The sequence below is a fragment of the Cyprinus carpio genome, chromosome B15 (genome assembly GCF_018340385.1).
Source record: "Cyprinus carpio isolate SPL01 chromosome B15, ASM1834038v1, whole genome shotgun sequence".
NCBI lineage: Eukaryota > Metazoa > Chordata > Actinopteri > Cypriniformes > Cyprinidae > Cyprinus > Cyprinus carpio.
Window position 1 is genome coordinate 1,333,680 of NC_056611.1, and position 15,513 is coordinate 1,349,192.

The window sequence follows — 15,513 nt, forward strand, 5'->3', positions numbered from 1 at the left end:
TCAGATGCAGTTTCTGTTTTCTCTGCATTGCAAAGATCAATTTTGTTGATACTGATTGCATTTGCTTGTTAACAGCCCAAATGCAAGTGTCTGACTTAAAAGATGGTGCACACTCAAAAAAAAATGGAGTAAAGGTTAAAAAAAAAAAAGCCTCAGCTGTCAGCACACTTAGAAATAAGATATCAGCACAATAAAACACACAGCAAAATATTGTCTAATTTTCGTTATCGATAAAATCCCAGAAATCACAGAGATATCATTTTTTTGTCAATATTGCAAACCCTTTATTTATTTATTTATTTCTTGATGTGCCACCCCAAGATTCACTGTGGCCTCATCGGGCCACCCCTGTTAAAATTTTCTGGGGGCGCCACTGAGTAGTTTCCAGAGAGCGATTTTTTTTTTTTACTCAGTAATTAATGTGTTTTAAAATGTAGCGAAGTACAATACTTCAAACAAAATATACTTAAGTAAAAGTAAAATTACAGATTTAAAAAATTACTTTAAAAAGTAGAAGTACACAAAAAAGCTACTCAATTACAGTAACGCGAGTAAATGTAATTCGTTACTTTCCACCGCTGCTAATGGATCGGCAGGAATATGTATGACAATAATGATGTAAATAGATGGATAATTTATCTAAATCTACTTGTGTGCATAGATGTATAGTTATTTTGACTTAAGAGAAAAAACAGCCTTTAGAGAGCCTGTTAAAAACTGTTTTCAGTGTTTGTGGTCAAGGCAATTAGCATGAGACCAGTTCCATATATAACAAACCAAACCAAATCAAGACTTAACAAAACACTGCAGGAGACATGCCTAAGGGAGAACATGGTAAGATTTCATGGACTTACACTTATATTTCCTCCACTTATATTCAACGGACTTATAACTGAATAAAAGCAATGCATGCTAATGTCAGATGATTTTATACTACTGTTATTATTATTATTATTATTATTATTATTATTACATCTACATGATTCCTAATTAAAGACCATGACCATTCAAGTTAACACATCCTTCTATTTCTAATTAGCTTTCCAATAACTTAATAACAACAACAAAATCTACATAATAGGTGAATATCATTCCAGATGCAGCCACAGCTGGAGAATGAGTCCAGTGTCCTAGAATTTACTCTCTCCGGTCTCAGTGAAACAATGGAAAACAGATATGTGTTTTTTTCTTTCACTGCACTGTTTTATCCCTTGATGGTCTTTTGCAATGTAACAGTAATTTTCACTATAATCGCAAATAAGAAACTTCACGAGCCAATGTATCTGTTTATCTGTAATTTATGTGTAAATGGACTTTTTGGCACGGCTGGATTCTATCCTAAATTCATGTATGATTTATTATCATATGATCATGTGATTTCTTATGTTGGATGTATGATTCAGATATTTGTCATTTATTCATCTGCTTTATGTGACTTTTCAACATTAACAGTAATGGCATATGACAGGTATGTGGCAATATGCAGACCACTGGAGTATCATTCAGTAATGACTAGTCAGAGACTTCTTCAATGTATCCTTTTCTGCTGGCTGACTCCATTTTTGTACATGTCTGTTGCAGTTATGTTAGTTGCTAGACTCACTTTATGTGGCTCTACTGTTGAAAAGTTATACTGTGAGATTTGGGCAGTTGCAAAAACTTTCATGTTTTTCTACAACAGTAAATAATGTGTTTGGGTACATTATTGCCTATTCTTACATACTTTGGACATGCAGTATTCCCCTCGTGTTATTCACGAACTCTCTCTCCTTTTTCTACCCCCCCTCCACAGCATCAACTTGGGCACACTAGCACATTAGTTTGCTTGAAGGCGGGCTCGCACCTCTGGGCTGACACAGCGTACTGTAAGTACAGGTTTCCCTCTGTTTTCTCCTGGGGGGGTGTTTTTTTCCCCTTCACCCCCCCCTTTTTTTTTTTTTCCTCTTTTTTTTTCCCCCCGTCCCTCTTTTTTTTTTTTTTTCCCCCCCACTCTGGGTCTGGCACAGCTAAACTGTAAGTACAGGGTTCGCTCTATTCCTCCTCGTGTTAGTCACTCTCTCTCCTTGTTCTCGCCACATGTATCAACCGTGCACAATAGCACATTAGTTGCTTTTGATGGCTCTCACCTCTGGGCTGACACAGCGTACTGTAAGTACAGGTTTCTCTGTTTCTCCTGTGTTACTCACTCGCTCTTCTTTCCTCTCCACAGGTATCAACTTGTGACGCGAAAGCACATGTTCTCTGCTTTGGATGGCTTTCACCTCTGGGCCTGGACACAGCCGTAACTGTAAGTACAGGTTTCGCTCTATTCCTCCTGTGTTATTCACATCTCTCTCCTTTTCTCTCCACAGGCCTCACTTGGGCACACTAGCACAGTTAGTTGGCTTTGAAATGGGCTCTCACCTCTGGGCTGAACACACTACTGTAGTACAGGGGTTTTCCTCTGTTTTTGCTCCTGTGTTACCTACTCTCTCTTTCCTTTTCTCTCCCACATGTATCACTGGGCACAATAGCACAGTTCGTTTGCTGGTTGAATGCTCTCCCCTCTGGCTGGACACAGCGTACTGTAGTACAGGGGTTCGCTCTAATTCCTCCTCCGTGTTATTCACTCTCTCTCCTTTTCTCTCCACAGGTATCACTTTGGACGCAAAGCACAGTTACTCCTGCTTTGGATTGCTTTCACAACTCTGGGCTGACACAGCGTACTGTGCTAATCTCCTCCGGCAGATCTGAAGCCACGCTTCACAACATCTACTGTATACTGAACTAGGCTAGGACCAGCAGTCTCCTTTTCCTCCCTCGACCGAGTGCGTGAGGCGGGGTTTAATCTTACAGGACTCCGGCAATACACAGCAGCCCACAGACAATATACACACCACGTCCAAAAATTATAGGTTTTCACAGCATGAAGACCTCACCACCACACTCAGTGTAACGAAAGGACCCCGTCTTCCGTTCACTTCGCTTGGTGCGGATCTGGCGATGTGCATATGCGGCCTACTAGTGATGTCGTCGTTGTGACGACTTCAGACGTATTCCTTCGGCTTCTCCCACCACGCTATAAGTAGGGTTAGGGCGCCCTCCCCTCCTCCTGGAGGGATCTACCCCACACAAACGCCCAGGTCAATATCCAGGGCACTTTCGACTGGCTCTTAGTATCACAGTCAATGGCGCTTCAAGACCCTTTTTCACGTCCGTCGCAGTTCGCGTAAAATCGTTCACTTCTCAACCTTTTACGGTTCGCGATGTTTCACATCATACAATATCCAGCCTGAGGGATATCGAGAGTTTAGACAGCAGCCAGCAGCGCACCAAGAGGGCACAAACACAGTGCGCTCACACACACCAGAAAGGAGGCGCCCAAACTGTGAAATAACTTGGCCTCAAGTACTCCTTTGTCCAGCGTATCCTCCATCACCAACCGCTGTCCCTAACTATTCACAGGTTCAGCGAATTCCCTGATTTCCTTCTTACGGTTACGTGCGCTACCGGCAATTCCGGTGTTCTGTTTTTTCCGGTCCGGGCGTAAACATTCCGGGCGGACCAAACTTCCCGAATTTTGGTTCCGCCCTAAAGATCGCCAACCTTGTGACATCCTCCCCCGCCAATCCCGGCTAGTCCCTAGAACGGCCTCGGCTGCCACTCCCCATAGCGGGCAGGGGTCGGCCCTCGTTCTCTCGCTGGGACGTCCACTGGTGAATCGGGCTCAGCTTGTTTCAGGGGCGGCTTCTGGTTCTCTCGGGGCGATCGGGGGTGGTGCACACCACGGGTCTCCCTGGTACCAAAACAGCCCAACCTTCAATCCGGGGCCGCTGGTACAGGTTTCCGTGGGGACTTCTTCCACGGCTTCGGTGGTAGTTAGGGCATGGCCGAATCATGTTTCCGGTGCACCACACGGTTCGGGGCCCGGACTTCCCTTCTGCCGGATGTAGTAGCACCGCTGTCCGGCCTCTGCGGCCGGCAACTACATAAGGGGTGCCTTCCCAACCGTCACGCAGTTTTCCCCTCCCCTAGCCCGCCGATTATCTCTCAACCAACACCCTCTCTCCCTGGGCGAGTAGAGGGCTTCTCTCTACATTCCGATCATACAACCGCTTACTTCTCTCCTTTCCTCTGTATCCTTTTCGACACCTGCTCTAGGCGAATGCACGCGCTGGTGATGCGCCCCCCCACATCCGTTACACTTGCTTCCGTCTTGGTCGCTGTCACTCCTAGGACAGGTCATATGCCTTCGTATGTGCTGCCACACATGTAAGTGGGGGCGTAACCCGTAGTACTATGTATAATACTGTTTGGTATAGGCTTAGGAGGTTTGGCAAAGGCACTCACGCCTATCGTCCCCGTTTTGGTCCAGGTCCCCATCATCCCCAATAGTGTCTGATTGAATTCTCACAGCCGCCGTTCCCCTGAGGATGATACGAGTGGTGTGTAGTTTTCTGCAACGTACAACTGTCATAGTTCTCTAATTACCCTGACGCACAGTTGGCTCCTTTTGTTTTGGGGGATCGAGTGCAGAACTGCGGGCATCCGAACTATGGAAGACGGCCCGCTAAACGGTAGCGGTGGTGTTGCATTCTGGTCGAGGGTGGGGTAGCCCAAGCGACTTTGTGAACAAATCCGTTTTACCAAGAGTTCTGGTAGGATCTCGTGTGGGTCGACCCAGTGTCAAAGAAATTCCATAGCCTGATAGAAGGGGGGGCCTTCGTCATTGATGGGGAACCATTGGCGCTCGGACCCTCCCGTCTGGACTTAAACAATATGCATCTCGGCACGCTTGGATAGGGCGTGCACCGATGCCTCTAAGCCCGGCCAAAAGAAAATCTCCTAAGCAGGACAACACGTCCTCTCCTGGCCCCAACTGGTTGTGGTACGGCCGAACTACGCCTTACCTCATCTGCGGTACCACTATCTGGCCGTACTTTCTCGCCCACTTCGTGTCCTTACCCTTTCTGTGCCCAGAACCCATCTCTCAGCTCATCCTGTCCCTTGCCCCAGTCAGCCTCCTCCCCAGTATCCGTCTGGGCTACCTCTCCGCTGGCGTCAGCCGTCGCCCTGTTCCAGGGCCATTCTCCTTGACCGATCGCGGACAGCTTGATCCCTGCCTGTCTCTCCGCGCCCACCGACGGGCAATCCTCGATCCCCATTCTCACGCACGGCCTCTTGTCTGTGCCTGGTGCCGGGGCGTCCTGCGCCTACCATATAGCAGCCTCCTAGCCTTGCGGGCCCCCTCCGGGGCCGAGTGAAGCCGCAAGAATCGGATCAAGACCGGAAGGACGTCCCCCGGTCGTAGAGGGGGAGGAGTGTCTCATCATCATGCAACCCCGGACACGAAAAAAAGAGAATACACACACCACGGTCCTCTCAGCGCCCAACGAAGCCCCGAGGCCACCGAGGAGGGCTGTTGGTAAGCATAACCCAGCAGCAGACCAGACCTGCCTGAACGGGTTAGGTGAGCCCCGTCGGTGGGAGAGCCAGCCAGGATCAGAGTGCCTGGGTGAGACAGTGGCAACAGGTCCACGGCTGACTCCACTAGAGAGGTAGTCCCATACGGATACGGGAGTAGCTCTGGACAATGGCAGGGCTTGAGCGAGAGATGGCGATGCGGTGCTAAGGTCAGTGCCCCGAAGTTGGCAGAATACGCCAGATCGTGGTACCCCAGATGGGTAACTGCGTGAGTATTCAGGGGCGGACCACAACCATTGGGCACAGAAGAACCGGGGTCCCTGCGGAAGGCGTCTTGTTGGACCGCTAGAGCATCGGGGCACCCCGAAGTCAGCGGGCCCGAGAGGCATATTGTTGATATCCATACGGAGTCCGATCGCCAATGGGACCCCCAAGGCGCAGCCCCCCTTCAATCATATGATTGTGACGGCTGTTAGCACGGGTCGACCCAGATCGCGACCAAACATAGGTAAGAACGGCGGGGCACAAGGAGCGGGCAGCCCCACAACCAGCAACCACCCAACACCACGGCGACAATGGTGAGGACACCAATCAAATAATAACACAGACGTTCGCTGCGCGCGAGTTTCTGCACGCCGATCAAGAGCCAACTTATATACTTCCACAGGAGGAAGAAACGTACACGGTAGAGACGGGTTGACACAAACGTCACACCCGTCGGAGCTCCAATACAGCGGCGCGTAAAGATCAATCAAACCCGAGGGCGGCGTGGACCGGGGACAAAACCCGTTGGGGCAAAGAAAAAAAGCCGGCCAAAGTCCTCCCGCCTATACAACCAGAACACGGTTACCCCCCACTGACCAATTTGCAACCAGACAATGCCACTGACCGTCCGAGAGACACCGCCAAGCAAGGTAAAGGGTGGGCCCAGCCCACGGCATGCCCTAACAGGGCAGATACAGACGCAAAGAAAAGAACGGTTATGATCGCCCGAACCCCTCTACTGCCAAGAAGGTTAAGATTGGTGAGGATTAATCGCGGCAGGTAAGGGAAACGGATGACCGGGGGACCCCCCTGATAGCGCCGCAGCAAGCCACAGCCGGCTAGACCGCCGCCAAGAAAGAGTCGGCCCCCGGTGTGGGGAGTCACCGGGGGAACATAGTCCCTCAGCCCGAACTACCCCGAAAGCCGGGGAAAGCCACACAACTATCACACCATGTACCACGGCCCCCTTGGTGAAGTTGGCGGGTACCAGACCCTTGGCACCACCCCCGATCGCCCCGAACCACGCCCCGAACACGGACCGGCCCATAGACTCCCCAGCAGACCGGGGCCGCCCCCCGCCCCTAGATGAATCCGGACTTCTAGGGAATAACGATGCGGGAAGTCACAATGACTCTGAAGGGCACACATGCGAGTGGGACCCCGGGGTGTCCGCCGCCATAAAACAAACCCGTTGGCCGACGCCGGAAAAGAAATCAGGTAGCAGCACCTTCCCTAGAGGACGCGTTGGGTGAGGGGAGATACCGGACAACAGACTAGGCCCAGTATTTCCCAGTCTGGGCGCGCTGCTGGGTTGGGAACACGTGGGCCCGTCGGTGCCTGGCTGCCTGGCGCACTCGCGCTCTCCCCAGCTGAGTATATAGGAACTCGCAACCGCAGGGGAAATACGTTTACGGGCACTGATACACGGGAAAAAGGTGGGAAGCCAGGGAGGAGTACTAACCAGTCAGCGTGAAGCCCTGGATAGTGACCGTGCGGGGTAGAGCCTCTCCCGGAAGGGAGCCCTGCCCCGATAGCGGGGACCAAGGCAGAGCTTATGGAAGAGATGCCAACGTAAACGATCACCCGAGGACACGGCATAGCACATGGCCATCGCAACCACGACTGAATGAGCGGATGCGGGCTACACGATTGGTTTAGGCTCATGACGGTGAAAAAATGATGTGGAACGGCGGATATTGGGCTGCTGTAGTCTGGGCCTGCAAAAACCCCCCGTCACGCACGCGGCTCGAGGACAGGAACGCTGCCGAACCAGGCAGAGCAGTATAGGTGCGGCTCAAGCGCCAAAGACCCTACCGCTTGGCCACCCGCGAGGTAAATCACCAAGCAGTAACTCTTGGCGCATTAGACCGGGAAGAAAAGGAAGGAAGTAGAACAAAGGAACGAACCCGTACGGACAGGGCCCACCCCAAGAAGCCATCAAGCAACAACTGTGCGAGGTGCCCATTGGATACCTTGAAGAAAAGAAAAAAGGAAAAAAAGTAGTAACAAAGAAAACAAGAAACCTGACTGACGGCCGCGGTTCAGCCCAAGGAACATTCAAGCACTAACTGTCTATGCCAATTGAGCAGGTGGAAAAAAGGGAAAGGAATCACAGCGAGGAAAGAGAGCGAACCCGGACCATACCTTCCCCCAAGGAAAACCAGCCAAACAAACGGCTTGCGCCAGTAGATACCTGGAGAAAAGGGGCCAAAAAGAGAACACAAGAGAAACCGAGAGACCGAGACGACAGACCGGTTCACCCAAGGTGGCGACCAGGCAAAGCAACTTACTGGCGATGGGGCCCGAGTGTGATACTGAGAGAAAGAAGAGGATAACACAGGAGAAAGAGGCGACCGACTGACTACCTGGCCAGCCAAGTTGAGCAGCCAGTCAAGCAACGAACGCGGCCCAAGAGACCTTGAAAAGAGAGAGAGTAGACACAAGAAACAGAACACCGTACTTCATACGCGGGTTACCCAGAGTAGCCATCAAAGCAAACTACGGTAGTGGCCCCAGTGAGGCGGTAAGAAAAGAGATGAATAACCAAGAGAATAGACGACACCCTGTACTGACAGTACCTGTGTCCAGCCAGGGTGAGAGCCATTCAAAGCACTACGGGTCTAGTGGCCCAGGGAATGCCTGGGAGAAAGAGAAAGAAGAGGGCACCCAAGGAAAAACTGGTGGTAGCCTACGTAACTGTGAGCTCAATTAGCGGAAAGGAAGCAAAACCAAGCCGAGGAACTGGCCTGTGGGCCCAGCCGTTGCCGTGGAAGAGAAAGAGAGGGACACCCCGAGAAAGAACGGTGTGAACCATACTTACCGGAGCTGGATGCGGAAGAGGAAAGAAGGAGGCGAGAACGGATACCGACGCAGCCGGGCCGGATCCCCGCCCCGATCCCCGGGCCCCTGCGCCCGGCCTTCACGCCATAGCCCAGTGAGGCCGGTCAGAGGGTAGTTGGTAATTGGCCCTTGCCCAGTCCCCAAGCAGTGTGAACGATTTAAATAAGATTTGGAATCGACTGACTTGTTTCTGAGGTGTTGTTTTGGGCCCGTGTGGGTTGGCTTGGGGGACACTCCGAGTATGCAAGAATAACAATGTACCCAAACACATTATTTAATGTTGTAGAAAAACATGAAAGTTTTGCAACTGCCCAAATCTCACAGTATAACTTTTCAACAGTAGAGCCACATAAAGTGAGTCTAGCAACTAACATAACTGCAACAGACACGCACACAAAATGGAGTCAGCCAGCAGAAAAGGATACATTGAAGAAGTCTCTGACTAGTCATTACTGAATGATACTCCAGTGGTCTGCATATTGCCACATACCTGTCATATGCCATTACTGTTAATGTTGAAAAAGTCACATAAAGCAGATGAATAAATGACAAATATCTGAATCATACATCCAACATAAGAAATCACATGATCATATGATAATAAATCATACATGAATTTAGGATAAAATCCAGCCGTGCCAAAAAGTCCATTTACACATAAATTACAGATAAACAGATACATTGGCTCGTGAAGTTTCTTATATGAGATTATAGTGAAAAGTACTGTTACATTACAAAAGACCATCAAGGGATAAAACAGTACAGTGAAAGAAAAAAACACAAATCTGTTTTCCATTGTTTCATTAAGACCTGAGAGTGTAAATACTAAGACACTGGTCTCATTCTCCAGTGATGGTTGCACCTGGAATGATATTTGGGGAAATGGAATATCAAAATATGTAACAAAAAAACAACCAAACTGTATATATATATAATTTTTTTTTTTTACATTTTATTTCTCCGGTTGCAAAACAATTGAAATCTTACCATGTTCACTGTTGGCATGTTTCCTGTAGTGTTTTGTAAAGGTTCGATTTGGTTTGCTATATATAGACTCTGGACTCATGCTAATTGCCTTGTCCACAAACATTGAAAACAGGTTTAATTTTCTTTTCTTTACTCTTCCTTTTCTTTTCTTCTTTCTTCTAACTTTTAAGTTAAAATAACTGCCCGTCTATGCCAATCTGTGCCTACAAGTAAAAATTTTACAGTTTAAGTTGGATATAATAAATTGAATATAATATATAAGAATACAGTTTAAGTTGCCATTCATGTTTTCAGCCAATATATCAGATCCACCACTACACAGTTATGAAACCTGTATTACACAATTTAACAAGATGGTTGCTTTAGTTCATTCAAAAGGAATGTAAACCTATAGTATGTTTTACCTAGTGGTTTCCTGCACAAATAAGTCATAACTGGATCTCATGTTTAATTGTTCTGTTGTCACAACAATAGGAAACATTTGCTCTTTAAAAAAGATGAATAAAAAGTGCTCTGCTTTTGTCTGCAGGCTCAGACTGTGTGTGGGAAACAGGCCTTTTGCAGGATCCCACTGTCCAGTTGGAATAAATTATGAAATTATTTTGCACTGACTGGGTACATAAAAATTAGTGGTGGGCATAGATTAATTTTTTTAATCTAGATTAATCTCACTGTAATCTTGGAATTCATCTAGATTAATCTAGATTAAAATGGCTCATTTGAATTCTGCCGAATGCATTCAAATTATGTTAAATAAGATGTACTTGTTAGTACTGATAGAGCTGTGCTGCACTCAAACTTAGTAGTTTGACAATGACTCTTCTCCTGTGCTACATTGCTTGGCCCGGCATCTTCCGCATTAGCTAAGGGATGCTTTGCGTTTAGGTGGTACTTGAGACTGAAAGAACTCCTACAGTAAACTAATTCCACATTGCACAAGTTGCAAACAACCTTACACCTCTTTCACACATACTCCGTCTGCAGTGCGTATGCGTAGCATTTTTTTATTTTTTTTACGCACCCATTAACGGATTCCAGCATTCACACGGTTGTGGTCCGTCAGTGCGTTCCACGAGCAGTGCGTCTGCAGATCGTTACGTACCGAGTCTATTTTTGCTGTGAATTAAAATGACAGCGCATTGTTCGCAGTAAAAATTAACATGGATTGACACAGAAATGCAGTAATTTCACAATAAATGTATACTAATTAAAGCCTACTGTGTTTCACATGCAACACATTGGTTTTGGCTAGGTTTAAAACAAGAAAAAGAGCACCTTTAGATAAACGAGGCAACATGAATATAGGCCTATGCACTTTTATGGAAGCAGAAAAACAAAGTTCATTAAGAACCATGCGATTGCTAGTAATAAAGATTTAAATGCAAAAAAGGCACGAGAGTCGACTGTTTCTGTCATTGGTGCTTTAATTTTAAATTATTTGCGATATTCCAACAAGAAAAGTAGGCTAATTGTTGTGTTTAAATGTTTTGCAGCTTGCTTGAGCAGCTTATTATACAAACCTAGAAGTCAAATCCATGAATAATATGTTGTTTATATTTATTAAGTTTAAACTAATGTTTATGATTATGAAAGATTGTTACTGTTCTGTGATAAGAGTCACACTTTTTTTTTTTTACATGGTTTGAAATATAAAATAATGAACAAATGTTGTGTTTGTGGACTAAACAGCCGCGGATCAGAAGCGGACTGCAAACGAGTCCTGTGTGAAAGCACAATGAGTCCGTGCTGCTTCTGCACCACACACACACGGACTGCATATGCACTACAGGCGTGAGTCTTGTCGAGTTTTTTTTTGGGCAAGCTTGGTAATTTCACAGTAGGAATAGCATAGGCTACACACAGGTTCGAAGACTCGTTCTCGCCCCCTACAGTGCAATTCGTCTAGGTATACATCCGCACTAAACTATCACGGTGAAAGTAATCATAGCTTGCGTAGTATAGACCCAGCTCCCAACCCAACTTTGAGAATAGATTAACGGCGATATATTTTTGCGTTAGTCTCACGTTAACGCAGCACGTTAATGCCGATAACGGCCCACCACTAATAAAAATCAACTCCAACAGAGCTGCCACTTGTAACATGTTATCATGGCCCTTGTCATACAGACCAGAGCTAGACTCAAGTTCACAACCAGATGATTAAATAAAATATATTATTTTCTAAAGACAGAAAGAAAACCATTTATTGTCACACAATTTTGTTTTATATGACAAAGATTACAAGACTATAGATATTAAAGTGACGACGTGACATGACGTGACATACAGCCAAGTATGGTGACCCATACTCAGAATACGTGCTCTGCATTTAACCCATCCAAAGTGCACACACACACCGTGAACACACACCCGGAGCAGTGGGCAGCCATTTATCCTGCGGCGCCCGGGGAGCAGTTGGGGGTCGGTGCCTTGCTCAAGGGCACCTCAGTCGTGGTATTGCCGGCCTGAGACTCGAACCCACAACCTTAGGGTTAGGAGTCAAAATCTCTAACCACTAGGCCATGACTTCCCCAATTAAAATTAAAGAGAAGTTGCATTGTTTATTGAGTTGCCAGAAACAGGAGCAGATGTTGTAAAGTGAAACATTTATCTGCAAGACACCACATGTCCTCTGAAATATATTACTGCAGTAACATTGTTACATAAAGATGTCTACATTGGTTGGACAGTATTATTTCCCTGACTTTTACTCTTAGTTTTTACTACACAGTATACAACTATTAAAAAAACATTTTTTTTTTTTTTTTTATAATTATATATGCAACTTTTAGCTCATGCTTACTGGTTAGACTACATGGAATTTCTATAAAAAACAAACAAACAAACAAAAAAAAACCTTCCAGCATCTAGGATAAAAATGTCCATGGACATGTTATATATCAACAATACATATAGATACCGGCAGCAAGGACTTTGTCACAAAAACTTTGCAATATTCTCTATTATATTTCTGCTTGTCCATCAGTGTCACAACCATGGCATGATTTTTATTTTATTCCAGCAGCACGCATATCTGCCACATCCCAATGGCAGGCATTAGCACCAGGCCCCCAATACAGGCACAAGCTTTTGGTTCCTAAGTATAGCAGGGTTTCCTTCTTCTTTTTGCAACAGAATGATCATGACAAGTTCTTTATTACTGAATGAATCATTTATTGTTTACTAACCATTGTGAGACAGCACACACAAAAAGCACACTACAGTATGGCAAATGGAATATTATATGTAATGCAAAAGTATATTTTTAATAGAACTTTGCTCAAAATTTCATGTAAGAAAAAAAAAAATCATGGCTGAAGTTGTTACACATTGTTTCCAATGTCCTTCTACTGGACTTACAAAAATTGGCCAAATAAGACCATGGATAGGCCTACAATCAACACCTTTGTGACACAAATACTCATGTATGCTTCACTATGTTAGTGATGACATCTCATTGACTGCCATTGTTATTATATCAGGTTAATTACATTTTCTAATGCAGGTGTCTCCAACCCTGCTCCTGGAGAGTTACCATCCTGAAGATTTCAACTCCAACGCCAATCAAGCACACCTGAACCAGATAATCAAGGTGTTCAGGGTTACTTGACAATTACAGGCAGGTGTGTTGGAGCAGAGTTGGAACTGAAGTATGCAGGATGGTAGCTCTTCAGGAGCAGGATTGGAGATCCCTGTTCTGTCACTTAACCAAACCCCAGGACATCTAAACATCTAAAACATATGTGCAAAACACTAGATTTAAATAGAAACATGAAATGGCCACATAAAATGTCCTCGCTAGTTGGGTTTTTCTTTTAATAATGAATTTCTTTTGTATGTAGAACTACTTTCTTATGGCACTGTATAAGTATCTTGCCCACAAGGAGTAATTAGTTATTCGAAACGTCACTTCAGAACTAGTAACAGGGTCTTGGTGCATTGCTTTAGGAACATGACCCTTGTACTGGTCTCTTTGCCACTCCTGTTTGTATCCTTGTCTCAGGAATATATGATTATATTGTTGTATTCCTAGCCAATGTTTGATAACTTGACAGTATGGTAGTGAGTAGGAAAATGACTGTATGCAAAACAAAGCACATGAACTGAGCATTATGCTATTGTAGTACTGAAATATTTTTTCCAAGGATGGCAGTTCTGTTTTTATACACAAATTTCTATTTGTGTTCTATTTTCTATTCAACTCAAACACATTTTTTTTTATTTATGAATAGCAAATATAAATTAAATCAGAGCTGTTTTATTTGATATTAACATTGAGTGCACCTGGATGCAAGAAAATTTAACCCAAAATTAACAACTTTTTTTTTTTTCTTGTTCCAAAAACCCTTGTGTTCTTTTTCATAGATCTTCTACTTCATTTCATACCTAAGAACAGCCATTAATCATGGTAAAATCAAAAGGCTTATTGTCCATAAACAATGCCCATGAAATAAATCTACTTAAAAAATGGTCACAATCATTCTGGAATAAAAAAATAATAAAACATTTTGACTTGATAATATCTTCATTCAGAGATTCCCACTTGTTTTTTGAAAAAGAGTCTAATAACTTGCTGCCGTACTGTTTTCAAATTTAGACCGTAAATAAGGGGATTTAAAATTGGTGGCATGAGTAAGAATTCCAAGGCCATAAAATTACGCACACCTTGTGGCAAATTCTTTGAGCCATAACGACTGTAAAGTACATCAAATAACAATGCAGTAGTCACATTGATCAGTGAGAGCAAATGTGGTACACATGTTTGTATGAATTTGTTTCTGCCCTCTATTGACTTCCTGCACTTTTTAACCAAGTGAATGTACGAGCAAAATATCAATACTGCATGTCCAAAGTATGTAAGAATAATAATGTACCCAAACACATTATTTACTGTTGTAGAAAAACATGAAAGTTTTGCAACTGCCCAAATCTCACAGTATAACTTTTCAACAGTAGAGCCACATAAAGTGAGTCTAGCAACTAACATAACTGCAACAGACATGTACAAAAATGGAGTCAGCCAGCAGAAAAGGATACATTGAAGAAGTCTCTGACTAGTCATTACTGAATGATACTCCAGTGGTCTGCATATTGCCACATACCTGTCATATGCCATTACTGTTAATGTTGAAAAGTCACATAAAGCAGATGAATAAATGACAAATATCTGAATCATACATCCAACATAAGAAATCACATGATCATATGATAATAAATCATACATGAATTTAGGATAGAATCCAGCCGTGCCAAAAAGTCCATTTACACATAAATTACAGATAAACAGATACATTGGCTCGTGAAGTTTCTTATTTGCGATTATAGTGAAAATTACTGTTACATTGCAAAAGACCATCAAGGGATAAAACAGTGCAGTTACAGAAAAAAACACATATCTGTTTTCCATTGTTTCACTGAGACCGGAGAGAGTAAATTCTAGGACACTGGACTCATTCTCCAGCTGTGGCTGCATCTGGAATGATATTCACCTATTATGTAGATTTTGTTGTTGTTATTAAGTTATTGGAAAGCTAATTAGAAATAGAAGGATGTGTTAACTTGAATGGTCATGGTCTTTAATTAGGAATCATGTAGATGTAATAATAATAATAATAATAATAATAATAATAATAATAATAATAATAACAGTAGTATAAAATCATCTGACATTAGCATGCATTGCTTTTATTCAGTTATAAGTCCGTTGAATATAAGTGGAGGAAATATAAGTGTAAGTCCATGAAATCTTACCATGTTCTCCCTAGGCATGTCTCCTGCAGTGTTTTGTTAAGTCTTGATTTGGTTTGGTTTGTTATATATGGAACTGGTCTCATGCTAATTGCCTTGACCACAAACACTGAAAACAGTTTTAACAGGCTCTCTAAAGGCTGTTTTTTCTCTTAACTCAAAATAACTATACATCTATGCACACAAGTAGATTTAGATAAATTATCCATCTATTTACATCATTATTGTCATACATATTCCTGCCGATCCATTAGTTCCAACACTACATAC

General features: G+C 44.2%; 1 protein-coding gene and 2 pseudogenes across 1 annotated transcript; 1 reads left to right on the plus strand and 2 right to left on the minus strand.

Moving 5' to 3' along the window:
- The first annotated feature begins 1,097 nt into the window (after nucleotides 1-1,097).
- On the plus strand, nucleotides 1,098-2,223 carry LOC122139742 (annotated as a pseudogene).
- A 5,382-nt stretch (nucleotides 2,224-7,605) lies between these two features.
- Nucleotides 7,606-9,513, minus strand: LOC109089703 (annotated as a pseudogene).
- A 4,476-nt stretch (nucleotides 9,514-13,989) lies between these two features.
- On the minus strand, nucleotides 13,990-14,968 carry LOC109047446 (olfactory receptor 1D2-like). The gene has a single exon (XM_042738889.1). It carries the CDS (start codon nucleotides 14,966-14,968, stop codon nucleotides 14,021-14,023), a length of 948 nt encoding a protein of 315 aa, XP_042594823.1. The 3' UTR covers nucleotides 13,990-14,020.
- Between the last annotated feature and the right edge of the window lie 545 nt (nucleotides 14,969-15,513).

Excerpts from the sequence above, each read along its gene's own strand:
- LOC109047446 (XM_042738889.1), bottom strand. The coding sequence starts at position 14,968 with ATGCAGCCACAGCTGGAGAATGAGTCCAGTGTCCTAGAATTTACTCTC.